The sequence below is a fragment of the Armigeres subalbatus genome, chromosome 2 (assembly GCF_024139115.2).
Source record: "Armigeres subalbatus isolate Guangzhou_Male chromosome 2, GZ_Asu_2, whole genome shotgun sequence".
Taxonomy (NCBI): Eukaryota; Metazoa; Arthropoda; class Insecta; order Diptera; family Culicidae; genus Armigeres; species Armigeres subalbatus.
Window position 1 is genome coordinate 33,994,473 of NC_085140.1, and position 27,729 is coordinate 34,022,201.

General features: G+C 41.7%; 1 protein-coding gene across 1 annotated transcript in view; it reads right to left on the reverse strand.

The window, feature by feature from the left end:
* The window catches only part of LOC134218436 (histone deacetylase HDAC1), a 40,443-nt gene extending 25,263 nt beyond the window's left edge, over window positions 1-15,180 (reverse strand). The window contains exons 1-4 of the mRNA XM_062697422.1: window positions 14,973-15,180; window positions 13,492-13,604; window positions 11,716-11,833; window positions 11,187-11,647 (exon numbers count right to left, since the gene is read on the reverse strand). Of these exons, the coding sequence (XP_062553406.1) occupies window positions 11,187-11,647; window positions 11,716-11,833; window positions 13,492-13,604; window positions 14,973-15,015 (735 nt within the window). The 5' untranslated portion in view covers window positions 15,016-15,180. The remainder of the gene's footprint in view (window positions 1-11,186; window positions 11,648-11,715; window positions 11,834-13,491; window positions 13,605-14,972) is intronic.
* Between the last annotated feature and the right edge of the window lie 12,549 nt (window positions 15,181-27,729).

The window sequence follows — 27,729 nt, forward strand, 5'->3', positions numbered from 1 at the left end:
ATTGGCCCAGGGGAGCCTGTACAACTACAAGTCATACTTCTTTTGGTTCTTAAACTTAAATGTCCTATTCTACAGGTTCCCCTGGAGCAATCAGTTGTTCCCGAGCAGTATATTCATACCTCGCTTCCTGACCGAAAACCACGAAAAACGATCCGTCCAATGACTAGCTTTGCCGCAAAACTAAAATACATAATTCTACAGGTATCCCTAGGGCAATCTGTAGGTTCCGGAGCAGTCAAAGTCGTCAACGGTCCAAGTCCTGGAAGCGGTCAAAGCCATCAATGGTTCATTTTATATTCAAAATCATAAAAAACGAACCGTCGAATGACCAGTTTTGGCTCTTAAACTGAAATGTCTCCTTCTACAAGATCCCCGAGATTAATCCGTAGATCCCAGAAGCGGTCAGAAGGTCCATTTTGTATTCGCAGCTCGCTTCCTGATAGCAAACAATTAAAAACGAACCGTCGAATGATTGGCTTTGGTGCAAAAACAGAAATGTCCCCTATACGGGTTCCCCGGGGCACCCCAGCGACTTCAGGATCCGTCATTTTGGTTGGTTTTTTATACTTGACGTGTCAGAAGACTTCTGGAATGTCATCAGAATTGAAGATCGGTCAAAAAGCTTGATTCTAATGAGTTTGTGGCCTGAACCTCTTTTAAAACTCCCGGTAGGCACCGATTCTAAACAAATGGCCATATCCCACTTTATTCTGATCTGATTTCGATTTCAACATATGGTTATAATCAGCAAAAGCCCTACTTTATTTGAGGTTACTAATATGGTTCTGTTTTAACCACAACTTATCCTAATACCCACCAAAAATACACGGTTCTAAACATACCTTCGAAAAACCTGGAATATCTCCGTAAGTCGAGTCAAGTACGAGACACTGAAGACGGCCTTACTGTTGAGGTCGAAGTGCGTATCTGTCAAGATACAACTAAGTGGTGGAATTCAATGGGATTGTACAAACTCGTCTTATGACAAGACAAAAATTGTTTGTTTGTGGCTTTTTTCTGCAATGGATTGATGTCGTTTCCCGTAACATTACTGTTTTGCCGTTTAGATATTTTTAAGGTGGTGTAGCAGTTGGGACCGGCGATTCTGACCTAGTACCTCTAGTTTGCACCCCGCTTTGCAGATCCCGTACGATTCGAGGTGTGGGTTGACTATGGATATTATGGTTGGAAGTTAAAGGTTCTTCAGCAGCAGAAACCCCAGGGTCTGTAGCAGAGGCGACTCGTCCATACGTTCTACCTGTTCATGGAACAGGTAACCATTTTTAGGTCAGAAGTAGGAAATTAATGTCTTGACTCTTGGTAATTAATTATTAGGGCAAATAATTTAAACAGTAAATTTTTTAAACAAAGTTTCACGAAATATTTCCAATGATTTTAACATCTAAACATCTAAAGAAACAAAATATTTCGAAGGCAGATCAAGTTAACGCCACATGCTTGGCGTACAGTCAATTTGCAGCTAAATGTGTGTTTCCCGACACACCACACCCCATCACAAAGAAAGCTTTTGCCAGTCGTACGATCTAGGGATCCTACATTCAGAGATATGCGAAAGCGGCCATCTTGAGCCAATCGAGCATTGAGAACTGTCAAAATCTGAGCCAAATGAACATCGTTATTGTTGCAGATCGAAAGGTATTGCGATTTTGGTGAAATAGATTTTATGAAAAGTTTTATCGAATAAACAATTTGTTTTGCTTTCGTAAGTAAAGGTAGTCTAGTTGATGCCTTACATTATGTTCATTCGTATTGCTCTTTAATTTTAGCGAAAATGCACTGCTAGAGGATAGACAAAAGTGTCTTCGAATGTAAAGTCATGTGCAAGCCTAAACATTTTCACTGCGGCAAGTGCTGGCAGCGTTTGTTTACGAAAGTAACAGCGTTGCTAAATCGTCTGGAAAAGTATTCGCACATCTCTTAATATAAGATCCCTAGTACGATCCATAATGAAGAACCAACAGCAGCGCTGCCAAAAGACAAATTTTATGTTTTGCGCCATGACAAATGATTTGAAATAATTTCCTCATTGGTATGCTCACTCGTTCTCCGCGCGCAGAGAACCAGCGTGAGCGTTGCCAGCTTTCTCCGTTTCCTCACATCATACTCTTTCGCATGCGAAGCAAGCACGTTTAGATGCAAGTTCTGCTATGCGCGCAGCAGGAGTCGAACCCGTTCGACGCGCTGCGAGAACAATCAACGACGCGACGCACCTTCGGTTAGACTCGATCGTAGTGTCGACTGTGCTGTGCTTTGCCGAAAGGCGCACCGCCGTACGCTTTCGTTCATACTTCGATGATTAGAAAAAGTTTTTCTTTTTTTCTCCTGATGAATATGCAATGCATCAAGAACAATATTAAATTAATGTTTGCGTTTTCAAAAGAGACATAGGTATAGTTTTCACTAAATTTGAAGAATTAAATAACTAGAACACATTTCAGCTTCTAAATGTGACTAATTGGTCGTCACAATCTGGGGTCACATCAAACAATAATTGTATACTAATTATATACTATAATTATTATACTAATAATGGTTAATAACATTTCTTTTATAGCAACAAAATATGTCAGAGTTTAAATATTAGCGGCGATGGGACCCGTGTACCCCGAATTGTGGAATGAGCCGATTTGAAAGATCTCTATTCTGACCAATATCCAGTTATTACAATCAACAAGAGAGTACGGACCGGAACCATTGGCGAAGACCACTGCGACGAAAAGGGACTAGCGATTGGAAACTCGGTTCGTGGAACTGCAAATCTCTCAACTTCATCGGGAGCACACGCATACTCGCCGATGTGCTCAAGGACCGTGGATTCGGCATCGTAGCGCTGCAGGAGGTTTGTTGGAAGGGATCAATGGTGCGAACGTTTAGAGGTAATCATACCATCTACCAGAGCTGCGGCAGCACACACGAGCTGGGAACAGCTTTCATAGTGATGGGCGATATGCAAAGGCGCGTGATCGGGTGGTGGCCGATCAACGAGAGAATGTGCAGGTTGAGGATCAAAGGCCGGTTCTTCAACTTCAGCATAATCAACGTCCATAGCCCACACTCCGGAAGCACTGATGATGATAAGGACGCATTCTACGCGCAGCTGGAACGTGAGTACGACAGCTGCCCAAGCCACGACGTCAAAATCATCATAGGAGATTTGAACGCTCAGGTTGGCCAAGAGGAGGAATTTAGACCGACTATTGGAAAGTTCAGCGCTCACCGGCTGACGAACGAAAACGGCCTACGACTAATTGATTTCGCCGCCTCCAAGAATATGGCCATTCGCAGCACCTACTTCCAACACAGCCTCCCGTATCGGTACACCTGGAGATCGCCACTGCAGACAGAATCACAAATCGACCACGTTCTGATTGATGGACGGCACTTCTCCGACATTATCGACGTCAGGACATATCGTGGCGCTAACATCGACTCTGACCACTATCTGGTGATGGTTAAACTGCGCCCAAAACTATCCGTCATCAACAATGTTCGGTACCGACGACCGCCGCGGTACGACCTAGAGCGACTGAAGCAACCTGATGTCGCCACTGCATACGCGCAGCATCTCGAGGCAGCGTTGCCGGAAGAGGGTGAGCTCGATGGGGCCCCTCTTGAGGACTGCTGGAATACAGTCAAAGCAGCCATTAACGACGCAGCGGAGAACAACGTCGGGTATATGGGTCGAAGTCGACGGAACGATTGGTTCGACGAAGAGTGCAGACAGATTCTGGAGGAGAAGGACGCAGCGCGGGCGGTCGCGCTGCAGCAAGGTACCCGGCAGAACGTGGAACGTTATAGACGGAAGCGGAGACAGCAGACCCGCCTTTTTCAGGAGAAGAAACGCCGCCTGGAAGAAGCGGAGTGCGAGGAGATGGAACAGCTGTGCCGTTCTCAAGATACACGCAAGTTCTATCAAAGCTCAACGCATCCCGCAAAGGCTTTGTGCCGCGAGCCGAAATGTGCCGGGATAAGGATGGGAGCATCTTGACGGACGAACGTGTGGTGATCGAAAGGTGGAAGCAGCACTACGAGGAACATCTGAATGGCGCTGAGAGTACAGGCAATGAAAGTCAAGGCAGCGGAGGAGATGACTACGTCAGTTCAGCGGACGATGGAAGCCAACCAGCCCCCACCTTGAGGGAAGTTAAGGATGCCATTCAACAGCTAAAGACCAATAAAGCAGCTGGTAAGGATGGTATCGGAGCTGAGCTCATCAAGATGGGCCCGGAAAAGCTGGCCACTTGCCTGCACAAACTGATAGTCAGAATCTGGGAAAACGAACAGCTACCGGAGGAGTGGAAGGAAGGGGTTATATGCCCCATCTACAAGAAAGGCGACAAACTGGAGTGTGAGAACTTTCGAGCGATCACCATCCTTAATGCCGCCTACAAAGTGATATCCCAGATCATCTTCCGTCGTCTGTCACCATTAGTGAACGAGTTCGTGGGAAGTTATCAAGCCGGCTTCGTTGACGGCCGCTCGACAACGGACCAGATCTTTACTGTACGGCAAATCCTTCAAAAATGCCGTGAATACCAGGTCCCAACGCACCATCTGTTCGTTGATTTCAAGGCGGTATACGACAGTATAGACCGCGTAGAGCTATGGAAAATTATGGACGAGAACAGCTTCCCTGGAAAGCTTACCAGACTGATCAAAGCAACGGTGGATGGTGTGCAAAACTGTGTGAAGATCTCGGGCGAACACTCCAGTTCGTTCGAATCGCGCCGGGGACTAAGACAAGGTGATGGACTTTCGTGCCTGTTGTTCAACATTGCGCTAGAAGGTGTCATGCGGAGAGCCGGGTGTAACAGCCGGGGAACGATTTTCAACAGATCCAGTCAATTTATTTGCTTCGCGGATGACATGGACATTGTCGGCCGAACATTTGCAAAGGTGGCAGAACTGTACACCCGCCTGAAACGTGAAGCAACAAAAGTTGGACTGGTGGTGAATGCGTCAAAGACAAAGTACATGCTTGTGGGTGGAACCGAGCGCGACAGGGTCCGCCTGGGAAGCAGTGTTACGATAGACGGGGATACCTTCGAGGTGGTCGAGGAATTCGTCTACCTCGGATCCTTGCTAACGGCTGACAACAACGTTAGTCGTGAAATACGAAGGCGCATCATCTGTGGAAGTCGGGCCTATTACGGGCTCCAGAAGAAACTGCGGTCGAAAAAGATTCGCCACCGCACCAAATGTGTCATGTACAAGACGTTAATAAGACCGGTAGTCCTCTACGGACATGAAACATGGACAATGCTCGAGGAGGACTTGCAAGCACTCGGAGTATTCGAGAGACGGGTGCTTAGGACCATCTTTGGCGGTGTGCAAGAAGACGGTGTGTGGCGGCGAAGAATGAACCATAAGCTCGCCCAACTCTACGGCGAACCCAGTATCCAGAAGGTAGCTAAAGCCGGAAGGGTACGATGGGCAGGACATGTTGCAAGAATGCCGGACAGCAACCCTGCAAAGATGGTGTTCGCTTCCGATCCGGCAGGTACGAGACGACGTGGAGCGCAGCGAGCGAGATGGGCAGACCAGGTGCAGAACGACTTGGCGAGCGTGGGGCGTATTCGAGGATGGAGAGATGCGGCCTCGAACCGTGTATTGTGGCGTCAAATTGTTGATTCAGTGTTATCTGTATAGATGTAGACTAAATAAATGAATCCAGTTATTGCCAACTGTTACCAAGTTAGATTTAAGACGATTTGCGAGAGTTTAAAATTTTAAGTGCATCTAAATTTAAAACGTTTTTGTAACAAAAGAGATAAATAAGCTATTTATTGTTTTGTAAATCCTTTCTATTTAAATTGTTTTTTTTTCTAATATTTGGTTAAGTTGTACAAGAAAAGGTTGTAATATTAGATTAAATGCACAACTTTCATTCGAAACCACTCAGCTTGATGAATATTTTTTATCAGCATGGTAGAACAGGTGTAGCAAAAGTCCACGAGACGCCCCGTAGACTTTTTCTCTGAGGTTTGGGTGACGTCAAACTCGGGAGCAACGCAAACGGATTGGGCTGGCATCACAGCCGGAAGAAAGCTATTTACTAGGTGTGTTAAATCTGCTAATTGAGCCGTTTGTTGCGTAACTAATGTTCGCAGATCCTCAATTTCTTGATTTTTCGTAGTTCTCCGTTGCGATTTTTAATTTTCGGTCTGACAATTCGAATTACGTAGACTGTCGATGATCTCATCCTTTTGTTTTAGCTGGAATATTAACTGATCGATCCGGTTGTTCATTTGGTCATTCAGTTGTTCATCGTTACCTGCTTGAAGAACATTGACGAAGGTTTTGGGTCCGTTCCTGGCCTCATAGACACGTTTGGCTGCAGGATATGAGAGTCCTTGGTCGACTCTCACCTGTTGAATTTTGTTATCGGTTTTGTAAACCGGACAGGATCTTTCGGAGAGGGCATTATCGGTGGCTTGGCATTTTGAACAGAACTTACAAATTTAACTTAACTCGTTCTGACAACTCTTGTCTCCGGCAATGACGTGCGATCTCGAACATTTACCACATTGGTTGTGTGGCCTGGCACCTTTTACCCGTATGCCCGAAGGCCCAGCAATTAAAGCATTGCATTGGGGTTGGGTATAAAGGCCGTGTTCGGCAGCGAATGTACCCAAAGTCAATGTGGGCAAGACAGTTCCACGAACCGTAATTACGATAGTTGGCGTGTTTTCTCTGTTCGATTCGTTCTTCCTAGTTATTCTTCGTACCTCTTTTACACCCTGGATTTTCAGCTCTTCCAGCAGTTCATTCTCGGATATACTGACGGCATCCCGGCAACTGACGACACATCGTGTTACGTTGAGGTTCGGATGTTCAATAACGGATACCTTGGTACCATCCATCAATTCTTTCATCTGGAGCAGGGAGGTACACTGTCTGATGCTACGGACTTTGAGCACATAGAAGGTCCCTTGGGGTTCAGGGAACGCTCCATTTATCTTTCCGTTGACGTGTTGCTGTACAGACTTACGAATCAGGAAGGGTGAATTCGGTAAAGAACCGCTTACCACTGACATTCTCAAAACATATAGGGTACCATGGGTATTGGCGACATCCATATAAGAAGGAAGGGTTGGACCAGTATAACTGCCGTCGATCAATCTGGCTCCTCCTGGAAGGGGGTCCTTCAGCCAGAGGGACTCCGTCACTGCCATTGCTGCCATGAAGACAGCCGCTACGGTGCCTACACGACAATCAGGTTCTCTTTTCCTCCGCTTTCTTTCACTCACTTCTCTTTCGCTAATCCCACAGTCACTAAAAATCTCTCTTCCCGAAGTCGAAAAACTGCCGATGCTCTTGATTGTCCGCTCGTTGCACTCTGTTCGTTTCTCAACTTCCACACTGGCGCCACTTACCGCTCGCAGTCGATAATTAGTAAATGCTTATAGCTCCACCGTGGGAGGTGAGTATGAGTAGTTTTTCACTCGACACTTTGCCACGCTCGCATATTGGACCCGAGGTCAACACCGGTCACTGAACTGACGCTTGCTTGGTGTCCTGTCCTTTATCTGTCCTCTGGTTACGAAAACCCTGGTAGCGCACCACGGAACTATTACGATATAACAAAACTTTGACCGAAGAGATTAAACGTAACGAACAAAACCGACGATACAAGATAAAATAACAGCCATGCCAAACAAATTAAAAACTGCAGACAAAAACGTCTTGTCGCTCCAACAGCAATCGTGTTATGATGAGATTGAATTATACTTTTTAGTACGCAATATAGTTTTCATCTAAACTCTACGTTTTACAAGGGCATAGACGCATCAATTTTTTATTGATCAGATTATTTATTGATCAGTCATTGCATTGTGTACTTCCATCAATCCATCAATGTCCTAACTAATAATAAGACCAATTTCTTCAAAAGCAAGCGACAGAGCTCTGCAGGGGCCCGAACAAAGCTTGACGAATCTGATTAAAAAGCACTTAGGCGAAATGATACCAGTGGCGGACAGAAACGGTTCTAAGGACTGCGATTTTTTTAAAAACTTGAATTATGTTCATGATTTGAAAAATGTTGTCATTACCCCTACGTATGAGATAATGGATGGATATTGCGCTAAGCTTATACAGCACGGCAGACTCGACACGTTGTTCATTTGCCGGAAGAGCATCAAGCGAAGTACCATGCACTATACCACCATCGGGTATGACAACGGGTCTGGGGTTCAGAATGAGTCATCGCTCTCACCGGCAGTCTGGAGGTCGTAGAGCAAAATCGTTCAAAAGGTCTTATAATTTAGTCTCCTTGCCCTCAGATACATTTTAACTATTCTACAAGCATTCTTAGTGGTTGAAACAGTGACCCATTCTCACCCCCATTTGACCCATTGTCACCCCGCCGACGGTAGATTCCAAAAAGGGCCGTAGGCTTCATGGCAGGTCGCGTACACGATGGCGGTTTGCAATTGAAGTGGACCTGAGGGTACTTAACTACAGTGCGCCTTTAGCAATTGGTCCAGGATTGATTGGGTACGTAAGATTTAATGAATCTATATTGCAGTGAAGCTGGGTAACTATTTAGATTCTGCCACCACATGTGCAAACTAGTTTGTAAGTGAGTAATTTTTCAAACGAAGAAGAGACTTGTCAGGAGCTAGCGATTAGCCATCTATAGTGAGCATTACAACGCCGTATGTGCTATCCATCGTAGGTTTCTTTTGGAGTCTAAAGGCTCAAGTCAGTCAGACAGTTTGTTGCAACTAAGTAATCACGAATAAACTCTCAATGGATATAGGACCAGCGAGAAATTTGAAAGCACAGGTAATGGAGCAAAACGCATGGAACTGAAAAAATTACCCTACCTAAAAGTAATTGGAATACATAATAAAACAAAGGACGAATACTGAATGATTTAAATGGGCTGCCTGTAATTGTGGGAGTCATTAAACACGGTACAAAACTGGACGCAACTGATGGTCGGACAATGAAAACAAAACCTATTTATCGTTCAATATTCGGAATTCTGAATATCGCCCCAACCATCCCAACCTAGACCTCAATCCTTCAGCAGCAAGTTAACACACCACACCGGAGAACAGTGCGCAAAGAAAAGATTACTGCGAGACATTCGAGGATGCAGATGAACCAGGGTGGCATTGCGCGCCTCAACTCGAAACGAGCAAACCTTGCAAACTGTCATACGAAAGCGCTGTCGAAAGAAGATGCGCAATGAGGCCCCAGATTCCCACCCTTGGATAAGTAGTCATACAAAGCGGCAGGAACCCCAGGATTCCAGTCCTCGCGGAGAAGCCGGAACCGTGTCTATTTTATTTGTGTTTTTGTGTTTTTTCTCTACCAAATTTTATCCTTACAATAATTTTATTGTGCCAATTTTAATTCAAAATAACTGGCGAAACCCTTACAAGGCGACATTTCTGGTCCAACCTTTCTCTTAATTAAAATTGCTATATGTACCTTGCTAATGTCGGGACCCAAGCTTAGCTCGCGAAAGGAATCGTTCTGATAAACAAAGACAGTTCGATCAGCTATCAGTTCCGTCCCGGCAGTTGCAGGTGTGAATATTAATGCGTTTGATCCGACTTGCGTCGACCCTCTATGCAACGCAAGTAATCATAATTGTAATTCCGGAATTAGTGGCACAAAAGTTCTAAGCAGTAAATAGTTCTCGCCATTTCGGGTATCTATAAATGCAATATGATCGATCTGATAATTCGACAGACTTTCTATGCGTTCACCTAAAACCAATATCCATTTTCGAATACCATGTGTTTGGATCTTTGACGGATTGCTTATTTTGCAAACCCCCAAATAATTGACATTGCATTTATCCTAAAATTAAATTCAGGAAATCGCGATTTTCGCGAGAGTGTAATTATAAATCCGCGATTTTCGCGACAATGTTTGACGAAACTGCGATTTTTGCGACTGGAAGGGTAAATCCGAGAAATTCGTGAAATCCGCGACTGTTGTAACAGCCCTGCAGTTATTTTGGACATCCCCTGTAGATGCTATAGCCAAACGCTATCAATTTCTAGCAACACACTTCGATACTGTGGGCTACAACAGACAGCACGTGCTTAAGAAAAGAGAATATTGATGAGTGTGATTGATCTGCAGTTGACTTGGTTGAACTTGGATTACTTAATGAGGTGGTAAAATGTTCAAGAATGTTTGAAAGAAGCTCAAAATGGAGAAAATAGATGAAGGGGCTATAGCCCACCCTAGGCACCATTGCTAGTTACGCCAACCAATCTGTCGCTAATTATTCTTCTAATTCTTCTTCAATGGCTCTACATTCCAACTGGAACTTGGCCTACTTTTCAAAATGGTCAGTATTCTATTAGTGTGGCAAGTACAATGGATAAACTATACCCAGGGAGTCGAGAATGTTTATCACCCGAAAACATCCTAGACCGGATCGAGAAACGAACTCGCCATCTCCGGATTGGCAATCCTACGTCTTTGCTCGCAAGGCTTCTGGAGACTGTCGCTACTTAAGGGTTAAGAAAATCTAACTCAAATACGATGGTTGATGGTTCCTCGCCATTTTGGAATGAGTTTGGTTGATTCGGATCGAACTCTGGAGTAACGATTCCACTGAACCTAGTGGGTCAGCAGAATCCAGCTCTGAAGTGGTTTTATCGATGTTCAGAATCGGGTCAATGAAAACCAACTCTTGAGTGAATCAGTAGATGGGTGGAATCATTACATGAGTACTATGAGGGGTAACGTTCTAGTCTACAACCAACGGAAAGATCGTTTCATTACTCAATCCCCGAGATGCCAGAATACTATGTAGGTAGTTTCTTTAAAAACCAGCAAACGACTTATGCACCACTCCCAATAGAGATCGAAATCGGAATATATTTCAGGGATGCACGTTACTGTGGGGTTTGAGTAAGTTACCATCAGCGTGTGATTATATATTACCACCTCAGTGTGTCAATCGGTGAGCAGCAAGCCATGACTCGGTCTCTTCTCGTCCGATCTCCGTGGCGTGCACACGCACCGAAGGAGAGCTGCTGTCATCGCATTTCGCTGCAGCCATTAGGAGCCACACAGTCACGACCACGTGGCATTTCTAAAAAACTGCAATTTGCTTTGCCAAAAACTGCTTACACTTTAAAATAAGGGGAAACCTTGTTACCAAAAAAATATACGCATACTCCACTCACCTTCGAAATGATCGGCACAAAGATCGACTCGTACGACTCGTCGTCCATTCCGTCCCTCAGCGGAATATTCACGGCGTAGTACTTGCCCCGCCCGGCTCCGATGTCCCTCAGGTCACCCGTTCCTGGGAAGTACTCTCCGTATTTGTGGAAGCTCACCGTCATCACGCGGTCCGTGGTGTAGAACGCCTCCTCCACGCCGTCCCCATGATGCACATCGATATCGATATACAGCACCCGCTGGTGGTACTTCAGAAGTTCTAAAATACCTAACACGATGTCGTTCACGTAGCAGAATCCGGAAGCTTCGGATTTTTTCGCGTGATGCAATCCACCGCCCCAGTTTATGCAAATTTCCGATGCCTGTTTATTGAGCTTCACGGCAGCTGCCACCGATCCACCGGCCGACAGCTGACAGAATTCGTACAGTCCGTCAAACACCGGACAATCCTCGCCGACGTTAACTGGAATAGCAAATATCGGGTATTAATTTATCATATATTAAGATAAAATTGTATATCTGGTGTCATACATCTCTGCATCTGTTTGTTGTACTCGGACATGTTGTCAGGACGGATCGAACGCAGGAACCGAATGTAGTCATCCGAGTGGAACTTCGTCATTTCGTCGGCAGTGGCTTTGTGTGGTCTCTGGAATTTAACGAACTTACTGTATTTAGTGTATAAATAGTTTAGACAAATATGTCGTATGTTGTCCAACACTATTTGCAAAAATAAGTGTAAGACAACATTTTTCCAATTGTAATGCTTAATGATTGTTTCATCCTCGACTCGAAAAAAAAAAAGTTGTGGCTATAGGTTTTCTTTAACACTAATAAATTACAAATTGTCTGTCGGACCGAATACAAACCAAAAGCAAGTCAAAAGAGGGAAAATATAGAAAATATAAACAATATTGTGCAACCAAATTTTGTGAGAATCATTTCATTGTCTTTTGTATACTATCAAAGATCGAAATACGCTTATCAATCTAAATAGAATAATAATTAGAGAAATTAAGACGTATTATAAGCAAAAAGTTTTGGATTTGATACTATGAAAAGTTTGCGTTTGGCACAACGTGAAACACATGACACAGAAAACAGACGCACCTTGTATTAAAATTCAACCAACAACCTACACAGAGAACATTGTTCACTCTTTAATATAGATAGTTTTTCTCTGCTATCTCGTTTTCTCCGTTGAAAAAAATACCCATTTTGGGAGAATAAGTGGATTCAATTATTTAAATTAGTAGATCAACTTATTCTCTAAAAATGGGTAGATTTTCTTGCAACGGGAAAGAGATAGCAAAGAAAAAGAAACCCATTAATGGCGCTTTGATGTTACATGAAGAAGAAGAAGCAGAAAGATGATAATCGAAAAAATCTCCACGGGAAACCATACGAAGAAGTTTTTAAAACTCTTCTCAAAAATTCTAGAAGCAATTTTATTAAAAACGGTAAGCAGTACGGGGTTGGACTTTTTTCTACTGTATAATAAACACAATATTTCTATTCGAAATTTTATTTTGTGATATTACACTTAATACACAGTATAAGAAAAGTCCAACCCCGTACTGCTTACCGTTTTTAATTAAATTGCTTTTAGAATTTTTGAGAAGAGTTTTAAAAACTTCTTCGTATGGTTTCCCGTGGAGATTTTTTCGATTATCATCTTTCTGCTTCTTCTTCTTCATGCAACATCAAAGCGCCAAAAGAGTAAATGTTTTTCTACGGGTAGGACTCTTCTTCTATTCGAAATAGTGATTAGATCACTAAACCATTCTTCTGAAGCATATGGTGCAACATTTGAACTGTATTGGCGATTAAAGGTTGCATGAAGAAGAAGAAGTCGAAGGATGATATTAGAAAAATTTTGCCCGGGGAAGCATACGGAAAAATTTTTCAAACTCTTCTCAAAAATTCTAGAAGCAATTTAATTAAAAACGGAATGCAGTACGGGGTTGGACTTTTCTTATACTGTGTATCAAGTATGATATCATAAAATAAAATTTAAAATCGAAAAATTGCGTTTATTATGCAGTAGAAGGAAAGTCCAACCCCGTACTGCTAACCGTTTTTAATTAAATTGCTCCTAGAATTTTTGAGAAGAGTTTTAAAAAACTTCCCGTATGCTTCCCAATGCAATATTTTTCAAATATCATCCTTCGACTTCTTCTTCTTCATGCAACCTTTAATCGTCAATCAGAATTTATTGCAACGTTTTCCATGTCGTGCAACACTTGTGACGTCACATTTCAAAAGATCCGTTCTTTTTAGGGACCACCAGCTAAACACATGACTTACATAGATTTCCATCTTCCGGTAGAGACCATAATTGAGCAGCAGGTTGTGCGTCATACGTATGCGGTGCGGCTTCATCGGATGTCCCTGGCCATAGTAGTAGTTGCCGATGTCACCTGGCGGAGAAACGAGCGATTAGCTTAAGTTGTTGATAATAACGTGCGAAAGCGCGCAGCTAAATACAAGACAGGTAGCACTCCGCCAGGTAAGTATCTTCGCGGAAAGGAAGGCATACAAAAGGAAAAAAGACGATATGAAGCAAAATTCACATCACGGATCAATCCGACAAAATTACGGTCACTGTCCCCTAGCGAGCACTTGGCGGCTTTCGCATGTGGAACGAATTCATTGCAATGCGAGGTCTGGGTTTTGGATGGTGCGGAATCTTCTCGTTGGAAGGCGAATCACCGCTGAGTACCAGAAGTGATGTCAATTGATTATTTTGCATAATGATTATTCCTTCCTCTGTTATTTTAATTGTAATTTTTATTGGGAACGATAACCGTTTAGTTTTCACATATTATCGGGCCAAGTAAGCGTTAAAACAAAAACTACTAAATAAAACATTGGAAGCAACTGTCGAATATTTCTGTAAAATGCCAGATATATTCGACAGAAGAATTTTTAGAAATAACGTAACGCTGTACACTGTACAATTTATTCCGTCCATTCCATACGAAAAGTGTTAGTGATGGGGAGGAAAGGAGTCTCAAATTATGATTTTTTTTTTCGAAAACCCCTCGGGGAACCGTTCCATTTTATCCTATTGAAAATTGGCAAAATCAGTCATTGCTTTCCTTAGGTAATGACAAAACATTTTTTCCCAAGTTTAAATATGTGTTTTAGAGCGGAAATGCATATTAGTGAATTAATGAAACGAGAATTAGTGGAAACTTTGGGATATATCTCCATGAAGTGCTATTTAAACAGTCGGAATTTCCAAATGCATGTAAAAAATGTACCATCACCACCAGAATTGTTGTTGAGTTGTAACAGAAAATGTGTAACAACGAAGCAGTAAAAAAAATATTACAATTTCAAAGAAAGCATAATTTACAATTTGCGGAACATGCTAAGAAATTTTAAAAGAAAACGCTAAACTAGCAACACTGTCGCCTTTGCGGTATGTGATTCTCACTTCTCAGGCGACCGTACTTTTTGCGTCGCTCATCCGTCCCACGACACTTCATCCATCACTACAACGGATGGTGCTTCATACGAACATCGCGTGTTGATTGTACGGTCGGCCATCTTAGGAAAGTGACTGCTAGGGACAGTGACTATAAATTTACAAAACGAATTTATTCGGGTTCTGAAATTTAATTTTGGTTACTATTAATCACAAACTGCTCAACATCATATGCTAAAAGCGAGAAGTATGAAGTTCGTTGATATTTTCAATTCTATAATGAAATAAACCCAAGCAAAAATTCCTTTCATAAACGCCCGTTTCCATTATTTGAAACCACAAACTGTCTACTCACTGTCGTAGTAATAGCAAACCCGTTTCTTGCTATGCGACTGCATTTTTCGAACTGTTTCTTTAGGGAATCACAACGCGCTAGTAAACCCACTAAACTAGAGACCGCTTTCAAAATAATGCACTTTTTGTTTATGCTTCTTTCAGCAGCAGCAACAGCAACACAAAACACTTCCCACCGTTTTCGCTCACTGCTACGCGATGAATGAATGATGACGGCGCGACACCAAAACTGAGCTCCGCGAAACATCTCTCAGCACTCAACTCAGCAACACGCTTAAAGTCATTCACACAATTTTGTGTTTCGTTCACACAAAACGGGCCTAACCTGGAACAACACATATTATGAGTAACTGCCATGTTACTCATTTTAGTGTAATTGACGGTGAACGATTTCCGATGAGTTCTCGCTTAACTTTTCAAAAGGACCTAAGTAACATTTTTTTCATGAATTAATTTGAATACTGCAATCAATACCCGGATAAAAATTTACAGTAATTTGTATGACATAACCCATTGAAATACAATAGATTGTGTGGCAAACAATACAAACTATTGTATGCTTATTGTAAAATGTTCACGGTTGTAAAAGATCTTTATTGTACGTACATTAAAATAACAATATATTTAAATGTTTCCGATACATTCTATGATATTTTTATTGTTCGCTTATGTTTAGTATTGCTCATCCAAAAACTAAACAAATTTTAAAAGTATTCGGTTTGGATGATCTGGAAATCCGTCTAATGTTATTGAATTAATATAATTTTGAAATATTTCATGGATTTATTATATTGATGAAATAACAATTGAAAACTATCCAGCATTTTACGAGCGCTAATGGCCGCCACAATCCAACTCAGTTTTTGGTAGGATGGAAACAGTTTGAAGTCTGGCTTGTGTCGTATGACACAAAAACGATAAGTTTTCATCATCATAATGATGAATTCATGATGATGATGATCGCTGCGGTGTCATACGACACAAGCCAAACGTCAAATCAAATGCATCCTACCAAAAAGTGAGTTCAATTATGGCGGCCATTACCGCACGTAAAATGCTGGATAAAATTACAATAGCTTTGTTTGTTAAATAAATAAAAACGTTATACCGATTCTCAAGTATATATTTTCATATTGCAGGTCTTGTTGCAGGTCTAGAAATGTTATGCAATACAAATTTGATTTCAAAAAAATGAAAGGAACAAAACTTTTGCTTATCATTTTACTCGGAGAATGGGTGGATTCATTTGAACGTGTACAGTTTTGTTTATAATTAGTGAAGAGATGAAAATAATGAAACTGTATGGTGCAGAAAGTGTCTTTTGCATTACAGTTTCTGGTGCAGGGCAAGCGGTAGATCACTATGGCTTCTATACCGTGGTAAGTAAGTGAAGTGTTGAAGCGCGTTAGAGCATTATTATGTACTGGGCGCGAGTATTTTGATCACCCTCACTGTACTGTCATTTTAGATTAGTCACTTTTTCGCATCGGTCACTATTTTCGGTATTTTCGGTTATCATTTTTGTGGCTGCATTCCGTATCGGTGACGTTCGACGTTTGATAGTTCATCAAATAGTAGCGCTGTTATTTGGTCAATTTGGTCACCTGTCAGCTGCGCTACTGTTTTAGTGTAAAGTGTCAAGTAATGATACTGCGCTGACAAACGGTTTATACTCACCACCGGTAATCGTACACCCAAAAAAATCTGCACGTTCTTTCCACCTGAAAAAATACGTAGATTTTTTCCACCTGAAATTCACGTAACTTTTACCTGATTTTCCGATAGAAATTTCATTCTACGTGAAAATCAGGTAAGTTCTACCTGAGTTTTGAATAGAATTCACCGGACACGTAAGTTTCACCTGAATTTTCTGAAGCATTTGCAGCTACGTGTGCACGTAAAATGTACCTGAAAATTCAGGTGGAAACAACGTTTAGATTATTTGGAGTGTAATCTTATATGTACTACAAAAGTTCAATGTACATAATGAACGCAGCGGTTCATCCCGAACAAAAAATAAATGAAAATCTTATTATCATAATACCTGATGACATGCCTGGTAACATGTATCCTTGTTCCTTTACAGAAATGAAGCTTATGATAAATAAAATACTGCTGCTTGCTGGTCACTGATTCAAGATCGTTCAGTGGCTACCATTGGCCAATCTCACCAACGGGATAATAAGAACTGATGCAGGTAATTTTTTATTTTCTTCTCGACGTATTTTTTCTAATAAAACTGACATTCTTTTATAATTTACATTTTTCACAGGTTTATATCTATATGTATTGTCTATTCGGAACAAAGTTAGTACGCTTTTTAAACCGATGTTGGATTTTTCTCCAGATACAGGCAACCCACTTAACTTTGGAAGTAGTGAAAATAAAATAATTTGTAAAACAATTAATTGTATTGTATTTTTATTGTAATATTGGAGTATAATGTATTCTAAATCCTGTTGTATTTCTATTGTAAAACAAAAGAAACAGAAATTGAAAACATTTAAATCACAATGTTTTCTATTGTTTTGTCGCTCGAAACCATCCCATTGAAGTACCGTAAAATCAATTGTTTTGCTCCGAATTTTGTATGGAAAATTTTCGATTTTTTATTGTAAAGGTACATAACCACCCCCCTTTTTTAATGTAAAAGTCCCATTTACCATTCATTTTATCGTGGAAAACCATTATTTCTCATGTGATTTTATTGTCAAAATTCCATTATATTCAATGGTAAAAATTATGTTTTAAATGGTGTTGTAACAATAAAATGTATGATATTTTAATGATATTTTTATCCGGGTAGCTTTCATGTTGATCTGTTGATTGCGCTATTCAAATTAATTCATGAAAAAAATGTTACTTAGGACCTTTTGAAAAGTTAAGCGAGAGTTCATTTCACACAGTGAGAGAGAGGTCGGAAAACGGACCTAACCTCAATTATATTTTTTCATGTAAATTGAAAATTATCGCAACATTTTTATACTATTTCAGAGGAGTCCCCATTTGTTTCGATATGACCAAACTAAAGTGCGATGTTTATAGTCGCACATTTTAGTTGTATCGTATCGAAACATAACGAAAATCCACAGAAAAGTCATTTTCGTTGCGGTGCATGCCGGAAACAACCGCCATCATTGCGGTCAAAATGGACTTGACAGTTCGAAGCAAAGTTTCTTACATTTTAAAATAATAAAAGACATTACACAGCGGCTGTGCATGTCTTACACATAATTTTCACACAGATTGCTATTCTCTCGTGTCATCGTCGTCATGTGTGAAAATTATTCATGCGGTGTGTAAATTACTTACACTGACAATATTTTACACGCTCATGCTAATGGTTTCACATGTGAATTTTCACTAATTGAGAAACATGGCAAAATAACGTGTAAATCCAGTCCCAATTGTCAAAGCATGAATCGTTCGATACAATCGACAAACACTAAGAATTGAAATGAAAACACGTTAGATTGCAAAGGAATGCTGTCGTAGCATTACGTCGAAATTAATGTCGTGTATTCTTACCATTTTAAATAATCATAAAGAAATACATTTGGCTGATTAGCAAATTTATTATACCCTTTTTGACGTACATAATTAATAGAATTAATAATAATATGTATATTAAATGGACTATCCCTGGTGGTTGATGGTTCCGTGACAAAGATTTCCAGACTTTCTCCTGCCTATGGATTAATTCTGCCTGATGGGTAGTGGTGGCGGTGTACTATTCATCTAAAAAGTAGGAATTATTAATTATTCGATTTTAGAATAGATTTCTAGTATGTACTTACCATTTTGAATATAATACAATGAATTGCAATCTCGAATTAGGTATTGAATAGTTGCAACTCTCAAAAAATCTTGACTCACAACAGGAACATTTGATAGCCGCCATGTTCGTGTCATCACCAATATGACAGCTACATAGAATCATGTTTAAAACACGTTATAATGAACAGTTTTTCCAAGTAGTAATAAATCAAGTTTATTTCTTGTCAACTTAACGTGGTTTATAGATGAAAATGAAAACTGTTGAAACACGTTAGATCCTCGTGGAAAAGAACATGATTCAATCGTGTGGAATATTTTCAGTGTATACTAATGACACACTGGTGGTATAAGTACCATGGTACAAGAATCTTGAAATGAGTACCGTACCGATTATTGTCTTAATTAAAGATAGTCTTGGAATAATTTTCTTGTCCTCTTGTACCATGGTACAAGTACCACAGGTGTGTCCTTAGTATTAAGCGTGAAGGCTCGCATCTTTCTCTCTGAGCCCGAAGAGCTACACGCTTAAAGTAAATTACACACCGCATGAATAATTTTCACACATGACGACGATGACACGAGAGAATAGCAATCTGTGTGAAAATTATGTGTAAGACATGCACAGCCGCTGTGTAATGTCTTTTATTATTTTAAAATGTGTAAGAAACTTTGCTTCGAACTGTCAAGTCCATTTTGACCGCAATGATGGCGGTTGTTTCCGGCATGCACCGCAACGAAAATGACTTTTTCTGTGGATTTTCGTTATGTTTCGATACGATACAACTGAAATGTGCGACTATAAACATCGCACTTTAGTTTGGTCATATCGAAACAAATGGGGACTCCTCTGAAATAGTATAAAAATGTTGCGATAATTTTCAATTTACACGAAAAAATATAATTGAGGTTAGGTCCGTTTTCCGACCGCTCTCTCACTGTGTGAAATGAACTCATCGGAAATCGTTCACCGTCAATTACACTAAAATGAGTAACATGGCAGTTACTCATAATATGTGTTGTTCCATCTCCATGTGAACGAAACACAAAATTGTGTGAATGACTTTAAGCGTGTACTTTAGCCCTGTTCAATGAGAGACCAACGTATTCAACCGCATACACGCTTAAAATGATTTACACAATTTTGTGTTTCATTTTATATTTTAGTGAAACTGTCGGCTAACGGTTTTCGATTAATTTATTGCCTGATTTTCTCAAAATTGCACGCGGCGTACCCTTCAGGAAAGGTACCGCCGCGCTTTCTGCACCCCGTTTACTTGTGTAAACGGTGTATCGTTTGGCGCGGCCGTACCTTTCGACAGTCATTCGCCGCGTGAAGTTTTGTGCAAGTACCCATTTGGGAACATCACAAACGCCGCGCAGTGTATCATATCCTGAAAATCTGACAATATTCAATTGACACAGTGCACGCCCGTTTCAAATCACTCAGAGACTGAGTGAAATTGTATTGCTGTCTCTTTTTTTCTCACGGAAATCTCACTCATTTTTCGTAAAAAGTGGAACTACATACTCAAATTTTGAGTAGTTCCACTTTTTACGAAAATTGAGTAACTTTTCCGTGGGAAAAAAAGAGACGGCAATACAATTTCACTCTGTCTCTGAGTGATTTGAAACGGGTGTGTGAGAGAGTTAGTCGGAAATAAGACCTAACCACAATTCTAGAGTGCTTTAAAAATAGGTCGTATGTGCAAAAGAGAGTCTCTCTTTGGATCTATTCTCTTTCGATTATTACGAAACTATACAAAAGTTTACTTCAATTTTTTTGTTAGATATCCAAAGACAATAGCTTTGTCTATCATGCTGAAGTGGAATTATAGCGAAACATGCAAAACTAGCCGATATATTAGCGAAAGAGAGCGTGATCAAAGAGAATCTCTCTTTTGCACATACGACCTATTCTCAAAGCAATCTAGAATTGTATGTTTTCAAGTTGATGTTGAATGAAGCCAAATTCTTCATACTAATTCAGAGGATTTTTCAATTGTGTCGGTGGCGAAAACAAAGTGCGATGATTATTTTCGCACATTTTTATTGCTTCGCCATCGAAAACAAGAGGATTAACCTCTGGAAAATTATTATTTGTTGCGATGCATTCTTAATATGGGGCACACACTTGTGGTATTCGTACCATGGTACAAGGTGACAAGAAAATAATTTAAAGGCTATCTTTAATGAAGACAATAAATGATATGGCACTAATTTCAAGATTTTGGTACGAATACCACAAGTGTGTCCCCCATATAAGACAGTCGCCATCACGGCGATTCGAAGGAACTTTGTCAGCTCGAGGTGAAGTCACTTACACGTATCGTGCGTGCGTATGTCAGACAGTATACAGCGATTGTGCATCTATCACACAAAAATTTACAAATATGGAGATTCTGTCGGGGCATTGCCGTGATGTGTGAAAATTATTCATGCGATATGTAAATGACTTTTAGCGTGTAGCAATCCTACGAGCAAAACTGAAAGTATGCTCTTTTGCGGGAAAATGGGACTATACCCAAAGTGTATACGGTGTATGGTAGAAAATCGGAAATTAGTTTTCAATTAAATTGAAATATTTGCTGTTATGACATTCATTTCCATTCAATTCCAAGGCTGAAACTGGACATGATTCGCGCGATTTTACCGGGTGAACATGAACCGCTCGGTCGTTCAGGAGGAGAAGCGGGTGGTTGTGAACAGCGATGGGGCAGACATCTGTCGATTGCGGAAGATCGGTACGTAGGAGTACTTGACAGGATTTGCTTCCGATCAACTACCAGATCAAAAAAAAAATGAAATAAATACTATTAATGTTTCCAAAAATACTATATATTACAAGATAAATATATGATCATTTATTTTAGTTCAAATTTGATTTTCAATTGAAAACATAAAAAAATCATTTGTAGAAAAGTAAGTATTTCATAACGAAACTTATGAAATATCATAAGGCTAACCAATCAAACTTTTAAGGTAGCTTTAAGATCATTGGCGTAAATAAGGGGGGGCCGGAGGAGACCTGGCCCCCTCCAGAGCTACTTGTGCCCCCCCCCCCCGAAAATTTTGAAAAGTAATTCCAACTTAGTCAGTTTTATTTCATTTACATATTTCCTACATATTTCTTAATTTTGATTATGAATTCTATAAACATATTTTTGTTGCGTTATCACATCTATAACCATTTGTTCAGCAAAGCATCGAAATATTTAAGTTGGACCCCGGGAACATTTTCTCGATTTTAAGCTAAAATCAATGCCGCTTCTAATTCAGTTGCTAGCTTAAAATAATAAATTTGTTCTGCATTTGTTTGACTAGTATCCTGGTCGCAGAAACATAAAAACATAATTGTAATAGGATATAAATATTTCTGTTCTATTAAACTACCATCCGCTTCAAAAACGACTGAAGCAATTACATAAAAATGAGCACATGTACACAAATCCGGTCAATGAAATTTCGAACGACCATTCTTCGAAAATCTTCGAGTTAATCGCAAGGTATGCCGCAAAACAGTTGATCAAATTCCTATGGAGCTTTTTGCTCTCGCTATATAATTCTGGCACAGAAAGATATAAAATTATAAAACTTAAAAATCTTTGTTACAATGACAGAAAAATCAACAACGCATTCCATTGAAAGTATTAGGACAAAACTTAGGCAACCTTCGCACTCACAACAGAGATTGCATTAAAGAAATATTTTTATAATCCTCAAAAGATCTTGTTCCATTTAATTTTTTGGCGATTTCATAAGGATCATCAGAAAAGTCTTTTGTGCCTGCTTTAGTTAGAATTTGTTTTTTAGGATAAAAAAAATAGATTTAGAAACCAGTTCGTATCAGAAAACATTTCTTTTGCAGCACAATTCAAATCGATTTGGTTGCTTCTCAAGTCTCTTTGATTTTTGCAGAGAAATCTCTCACCTATTCAGAAAACCATAATAAAGCCTCTTCCTAACGTCAGTAACTACAAAACCCTATGTTATTCTGGAATTTGATTTATGACTCATAATTTTATGACTCATGGAATTTATGACTCATAAAAAACACTTTAGGATTCCAAATTTGTGTTCATCGGTACTTAACTATTTCAGCACATAGCATACATTTTGGAATTGCATGAATACTTATATTGATTATGACAAAATTTCGTGGAATTTATTCCACATCTAGAGTTTCAAAAATTTCAAGTTTCATGGAGTAACATTTAGTAACATGGAGAAGACAAGTTGACACAGACACAGCGTTTTGAAGCAATCACAGCATCATTGGAAATCAATTGTATTATTCGCGATTTTTTTTATGTTAGTTCAATGAACAATTTCTATTGCAATCCATGCGCACAGTGCTTTAAATCGCCTTTGAAAATTACATCCCACCAGCTGGTGCCATGGCCCCCCCTAGACCGAGACTCTAGTTACGCCTATATTTAAGATAAACATATGCTTCATTATAGGTTTAATTCATTTCAAGTTCATCCAGCTCCACAAGACAACTTTATGATTTTCAATGTATTTTCTTGTGGCGAAATTTCATAAGGCAAGTTCAGGAGCAAGTTAATGAACTTCGAAAGGTTTTTTCCCGGCAGTGTATATCATGAGGCTAACACGAAGATACTCAACAATCTAAGACGAATTAAGTACTCTCCATTTAATTCCACCAATTATTTTCGATATCTTTGCAGATACGCATTTCGATCCCAACTGTGTGGTCGTCTTCAGTGTCTTGTACTTGACTCGACTTGACTCAAGTACAAGACACTGAAGACGATCACACAGTTGTGGTCGAAATACGTATCTGCAAAGATATCGAAAATAATGAATCAAATACAGTGGCTGGCTTCCTACCCGCCGCTGCCAGCACCAGGCTTTAACGTATATGTGAACATTTCCTTCTTGACGAATATGAGCGAAGACATGAGAAGAATGGCGGTTGAGTGAATGCGATGAAGAGTTCGACGATGCGGGGGAAGAAAAGTGGTGTTGCACACGAGCGGAAGTGTTTCCATTGTGGAAAGCCGGGTCACATGCAGCGAGATTGCCGTTTGCTAGCGCGGCAGAAGAAAAGTGACGAAGAACGGAAGAGGTCCGAAGAAAAACAAAGTGCCAAGCAGGCGAAGAAAAACAGCAGTGGTGTGTGCTTTATGGCCGGAAGTTCTCCACATGGGTCGTGGCTCATAGACAGTGGGGCTAGGTGTCACATGACGTGTGATGAAAGTGTTTTCTCGACGCTGGAGAAGAAGAACGGCCCGAAAGTTTTCCTGGCTGACGGGAAAATAGCGAAAACAGCCGGCCATGGTGAAGGGACAGTGCTCGGTGTTAACGGTAACGGTGGTGCGGTCGATGTGAAGCTTGTTGACGTTTTGTATGTTCCTTCGTTGACGAGTGGGCTCATTTCGGTGGACAAGCTGACCGCAAATGGTTTCACGGCCGTTTTTAGTGCTAACGGATGTGAGATCCGTGATGCTACCGGCTCATTGACGGTAGTAGGAGAGCGCTCTGGCTGTCTGTACCGGCTGAAGCTAGCGGAATCATCAAAGAAAGCTCAAGGTAAGACACACTACTAATTGTCAGCATCAATGGCACCGACGTTTAGGACATAGGCATCCGGATGTGATTAGAAGAATTCGCGAGGAGAAGTTAGGCACCGGTATGATCGTTACCGACTGTGGCATCCGTGAATGCTGCGAGCCGTGCCTGGAGGGAAAGTTGGCGAGGAGTCCAATTCCCAAATCAGCCGAGAGGAAGTCGACGCAAGTGTTAGATCTGGTCCACACGGATCTGTGCGGGCCTATGCGGACGACGACACCCGGTGGTAAGCGGTTCCTAATGACGATGATCGACGACTACAGCCGCTCCGCCGTCGTTTATCTTCTGGCGAAAAAGTCAGAAGCGCCGGAGAAAGTAAAGGAGTACGTTCGGTATGTGGAGAACCTTTTCAACAGAAGGCCGCGTATAATCCGCTCGGTTGGCGGAGGCGAGTACGTGAATGAGAAGTTGGGCGACTTCTTTGTCAAGGAGGGAATCGAGACGCAGTATACGACAGCATACACACCACAGCAAAACGGTGTAGCTGAGCGGAAGAATCGGTCGCTATAGGAAATGGCGACGACGATGCTCCTGGATGCCGGTCTCCACAAACGGTACTGGGGCGAGGCCGTGTCAACGGCCGCTTATTTGCAGAACCGTCTTCCGTCGCGATCGGTGGATAAGACTCCATACGAAAAGTGGTACGGGCGGCAACCAGTACTTTGCCATTTAAAAGTATACGGTTGTCCGGCCTTTGTACATATTCCTGCCGTTAAGCGCGGGAAGTTTGAGAGCAAGGCGAGGAAGCTGCTGTTCATCGGGTACTCTGACGTCCATAAAGGTTACCGATTCGTTGATACGTCTACGGACAAGGTCACGATCAGCCGCGACGCAAGGTTTTTGGAGCTGGACAACGGGTCGTCTCACGGGGCGGAGTTGAATCCAGCTGCCATCGGAAGTTCGTCGATTAGTGACAAGGAGTGGCCTCTTCCAGTAGTGCAATCGAAGCAGCAAACAGGAGAAGAAGAAAATGCAGAAGAAGAAACAGCGCCCTGCGGCGAAGAAACAGTGAGTGAAGAAAGTGAAAAAGAGGACTATTTTGATGTAGAAGATGCTGAGTCGGACGAAGATCCCCTCGCTGTGAAGCAGGAGGAAGATGACGAAGAAGTTATGAACGGTGCACGGAGATTAGGGCGTCGCACCCGTGGAATGCTACCCAGCCGAATGTCGGATTATGTGGTAGGCGTCGTCAGGCAGCAGCAGGAGGAACCAACGACATTTCATCAAGCAGTATCCAGTCAAGAGCGAGATTCGTGGAAGGCGGCGATGGACAGCGAAATTCAGTCGCACAAGAAAAACGGGACGTGGGAGTTAGTGCCGCTTCCGAAGGGCAAGAAAGTGGTAGGCAGCCGTTGGGTATACAAAATCAAAAGGAACGAATCCAACGAAGTGGTCCGTTACAAGGCGCGGATCGTTGCCCAGGGGTTCACGCAATGCTACGGAGTCGATTACGACGAAGTGTTCGCCCCTGTGACCAAGCATGCCACACTACGGGTACTGCTGTCTATGGCGGCGAAGAAGAGGATGGTGCTGAAGCATTTAGATGTGCGCACCGCATATCTCTACGGAGACATAGAGGAAGAGCTCTATATGCGCCAACCACCCGGCTACGAAGTTGGCGGCAAGGAGGAGATCGTTTGCCGGCTTCGCAGAAGTATTTACGGACTGAAACAGTCGCTCGATGTTGGAACCGGAAGCTGACCGGTGTTCTGACGGAAATGGGATTCCAAGCAAGTTCGGCGGATCCGTGCTTATTCGTGGCAACCAGGGATGGCCTCAGAGTATACCTGATCATTTATGTCGATGATTTCCTCATCGGATCAGAGAGCGAGGCGGAGATTATCCGCGTTCAGATGCAGCTGAGTCGGCATTTCGAGATTGTCTATCTTGGCAATGTGAAGCACTTCCTAGGTCTGGAAGTACAGAAGGAGGATGACACGTTCTGTGTCAGTCTGGCAAATTACATCGATAAGCTGGTTGCACGAGTAGGCCTAAGCGAAGCGAAGGAGGCAAAAACGCCCATGGATCAGGGCTATCTGAGGAACGATGTTGAGAGCAAACCGTTCGAAGATGGTACGAAGTATCGAAGCGTGGTTGGTGCTCTTCTCTATGTAGCGGTGTGTGCGCGGCCGGATATAGCTACCAGTGTGGGAATCCTTGGCCGGAAGTTTAGTCCCCCCCTTGGAAGCAGACTGGACAGCTGCAAAGCGTGTGATACGGTACCTTATAGGTACCAAAGAATGGAAGTTGAGGCTTTTAATCAAGAAAACAGAAGAGTTGGTAGCATTTTCGGATTCTGGTTGGGCAGGAAATGCGAGCACACGGAAGTCGACAACCGGTTACGTGGTGTTCTACGCAGGAGTAGCAGTTTGCTGGGCCACTCATCGGCAAAGTTGTGTGACCCTTTCGACGATGGAAGCGGAGTACGTCGCCCTGGCAGAAGCGTGCCAGGAAGTAGTGTGGCTTAGGCGACTGTTAAAAGACTTTGGTGAAGAACAAGTGGAAGCAACAGTGGTAAACGAAGATAATCAGGGATGCCTGAGCTTCGCCCGTTCGGAGAGGTCCAGCAAGCGCTCAAAGCATATCGAAACCAAGCACCATTTTGTTCGAGATCTTTGCGACAACGGTGAGGTGGTGCTGCAGTGCCAGCTGATGTACTGACGAAGCCGTTGGGATTCGTTAAGCATCGGCAATTTGCTGAACAGTTGGGGTTGGTCGGTAAGTGACCATAGCAAGGTGAGGTGACTAACCATTGAGGAGGAGTGATGGAAATTACAATGTTTGACCCTAACTATAAGTTCCACTAGTTTTACAATATGGATTCCTACCCCTAAATGTAATTTGGCCCTTCTGGCAACACGGTTGATGTTTATGTTTATTTCATGTACTTTGTTTTTATTTACTTGACCATCAACATTATGTGTAAATACGTTCAGCTATCACCTGTCATAAGACGAGTTTATACAATCCCATTGAATTCCCAAATCCCAAATTCAATGGGATTGTATAAACTCGTCTTATGACAGGTGAAAACATTCCACTAAAAAGCTCAAAATAATTTTCTTATCACGTTCAGCTATGTTAGTTAAATAAATCGTCCATTCTGTCCGTGAATGTCCGCTGTGTTCCGCGATAATTTTCAGCTTCCGAAGTCGGTACGCGAGTGTCCACTAGTGCCAAGTGAGAACTCTGCACCACAACCAACACAACTTTTGTTGCTTCACGTTTCAGGCGGGTGTACAGTTCTGCCACCTTTTCAAATGTTCGGCCGATAATGTCCATGTCATCCGCGAAACATCTGCATCACCCGAATGCAAGGACATTCTCCCACAGAGAACAGACATACAAGTCCATTCTCAATCGTGTGTAAGGGATTTAGGGTCTGTCTC